Genomic DNA, 2,982 nt, shown 5'->3' with positions numbered 1-2,982 from the left:
CAATAAGGTTATCTTTGATAGATGGATATAATAAAATATAGTGTGAAAAGTGGTGGTAAACTTACTAGTCAATCCAAGAAATATAAAGTAAGAATTTATCTTTCCATATTATCACACAAAATTATCCCTAATAAAATTATTATAGAATTAGAGTTCTAACAGATCAGTACAGAAGAAAATACAAAAATTATGTTGAACATGGAAATATTTATGTAAAACAAATCATTCTTTTTAATGTAAGAAATAGTGATTATGTGTTTATAAGTATACATGTAAGTAATACTAAGCATCAACTATATTTATTTTTACATTAGAGTCAATTCATAATGTACAATCAATTGATCAAACTAAACATGAACAAACAGAAATTGCACTGTTTTAAGAGGGCTCTAAAAAATAGTGTTATATATTCCTTATTTTGAACAACATGGTCCATGCCCAGTGTCTCAGTGCATCTTCCGCAGTGAAAATACCTTGAGAATGGCCCTGCGGATTTGTTGGGTCTTGATGCTGTAAATGACTGGGTTCATCAGGGGTGGGAAGAGCACAGACACAGTGCCCATGAGGGTGTGCACCAGGGGTGAAGTGTGGTGCCCAAATCTGTGCACAATGGACAGGCCTAGCACAGGCACATAGAAGCAGAGCACAGCCAGAATGTGGGAGACACAGGTGTTGAGGGCCTTAAGCCTCTCCCCTGCTGAGGCGATGGCCAGCACTGTGTGGAGGATGATAGTGTAAGAGAGCAGGATAAAAAGGACATCAGAACCCATGGCCAGCATGATGATGCACAGCCCATAGAGTCTGTTGAAACGTGTGTCAGAGCAAGCCAGGCGGATCATGTCCTGGTGAAGGCAGTAAGCATGGGACAGTGCTCCAGGATGACAGTAGTCAAATTTCAATAGGTGCAGTGAAGGTGCTGCAGTAATGGCAGCACTCCGCATGCCCAGCACAAGCCCTGCCAATGCCACACGAGGCCCAGTGAGCACAGATGCATAGCGCAGTGGGAATCGGATGGCCACCAAGCGGTCCAGAGCCATAGCAAAGAGCACAGCTGACTCCATGAAGGAAAAGGAGTGTAGAAAATGCTGTTGCAGAACACATGGTACTAGGCGCACCATCCGAGCATTAAACCACAGCACTTTCAGCACTGAGGGAAGAGTGGACATGCATAGGCCCAAGTCTGTCACAGCCAGGATGGCCAGGAAGTAGTACATGGGCTGGTGGAGAGAAGGGTCAGTTCGTACCAGATGCAAGATGGTGGTATTACCCAGGATGGCCACAAGGTATCCTACAAAAATGGGCAGTGAGATCCAATGGTGAGCCCATTCCAGACCTGGAAAGCCTGTCAGCAGGAATGTAGAGAAGCTCAAGCTGGTACTTGGTAAGGTGGGCATCCTCATTCTCAGGAGGCCTATTCACTCTGACAAAGGTGGCAGAAGGATTGAAGATGACCAGACCAGTAAGCATGAGCAGTCCTGCTATTATTAGACACCCGTCTCCTGCTGACAGTTCTGGTCACTGCACACTCTGAAACAGTGACATCTCAGTGAACAATGGCCCTCACAAGCAGCTTGTGTTTTCCTGCTTTCCTCTCTCTTTCTCTCATTCCCATCTAATCCTTTTCCTACCTCAATGACATTAAGCTTCAACAAATGTTTTCCCTCTCTTGTTCTTGAGCACCAGGTGAAGAAGCTTTTTTCTTCTCTTAGAAAAATCTTTAGAGCTCAATTGAACAGAATGTGCAGATTCTCAAAAATTAGTTACTCATTTTCTTTTTTGTATATTTTTGCAAGCATTTTCTGTAGAAAAAATTATCACCAGTTTTTCAAAACCAACTGAGTTTACCTGTACAGATTTGCTTAATCTAATCTGCTTTCTCTCCTTATTGTCGTGATGTGATCCTGTCTGCATATTCATGCTTCTCTCCCAACTCATCCTCTCTTGAGGAACCCATGACTCACTGTCTAGCATCTTACATATCAGGCAGCTTCTCAGGTCCCCTGGCAATCTCATTCTTCCACTCACAAAGTCACAAAAATTTATCCTACATCTTTAAAAAAATCTCTTGAATTTACTGGGCGACATTGGTTAATCAATTATGTAGGTTTCAAGTGTATAATTCAATAATACATCATCTATATATTGCATTGTGTGTTCACTACCCCAAGTCAGGTTTCTTCCCATCACCATTTATGCCCCCTCTAGCATCTTGTACCTTCCCCACTTTGCTGTCCCTCTAGCAATCACCATGCTATTATCTGTGTCTATGACTATGAGTTTTTTGGGTAGGGGAACTAGTCTACATATTTAAATCTGCTACCTTCGTTATAATTCCTGAAATTTCTTTCAAGTCTAACTCCAGAGTGTACTGACATAACTGCTCCTTTGATTCTCTTATTTTTCTTTATTTTGTCTCTGTATTCTCAAAGATATCCCTCCCCAGGGAAGCTGGAGACCTAACACAACTCTAATAAACTACGTAAACTTGTTAGAGCAATCTTTCCTAAATAGGTATTCCAAAAAACACATCAGTAAGTGAACCATGAAAGAGAAGCAACAATGGCACATCCTGTGCCTTGCTCAAATTAATTTACTAAATACTAGAAAGAGAGGTACTGGACAGATGCCTAGAAGACACCCTCATTTTTGGATTTCAGAGTTTGATATAATAATTGCTTTTGTATTCTCATTAGTAAAGTCATGATAATGATATTTTCTAATCAAGGAAGAGATGTGCTTTAACTGGCATACTATGTGTATAAAACAGCACAAAACCTGGGATATAATTAACAATAAATATATTTGTTGTTGCTTCCAACTGAAAAGCGATTTTGTTATAATTTTTCCCTATTATTCCTACTCTTTACTCTCCCCTAGTATACAGAAATAAAGTCCATCTCTTCTTTAATATGAGAATGCTTCAGACCTCAGCATAAGGTCTCATGTACCATCAAAGACTGGTGATCTACTGAGAGACTAGAG

The 2,982-nt window shown here is 40.6% G+C and overlaps 1 protein-coding gene across 1 annotated transcript; it reads right to left on the bottom strand.

Annotated features, from left to right (window-relative positions):
• Positions 1-380: 380 nt before the first annotated feature.
• LOC114498905 (olfactory receptor 51L1-like) lies at positions 381-1,412 on the bottom strand. The gene has a single exon (XM_028514911.2). The coding sequence runs from the start codon at positions 1,398-1,400 to the stop codon at positions 447-449; it is 954 nt and encodes a 317-aa protein (XP_028370712.1). The 5' UTR covers positions 1,401-1,412; the 3' UTR covers positions 381-446.
• Positions 1,413-2,982: the final 1,570 nt, after the last annotated feature.

The sequence above is a fragment of the Phyllostomus discolor genome, chromosome 6, assembly GCF_004126475.2.
Source record: "Phyllostomus discolor isolate MPI-MPIP mPhyDis1 chromosome 6, mPhyDis1.pri.v3, whole genome shotgun sequence".
NCBI lineage: Eukaryota > Metazoa > Chordata > Mammalia > Chiroptera > Phyllostomidae > Phyllostomus > Phyllostomus discolor.
The sequence above is the reverse complement of the archived record's forward strand: the minus strand, read 5'-3'. Positions and strand labels throughout refer to the sequence as shown.

Excerpts from the sequence above, each read along its gene's own strand:
- LOC114498905 (XM_028514911.2), bottom strand. The coding sequence starts at position 1,400 with ATGAGGATGCCCACCTTACCAAGTACCAGCTTGAGCTTCTCTACATTC.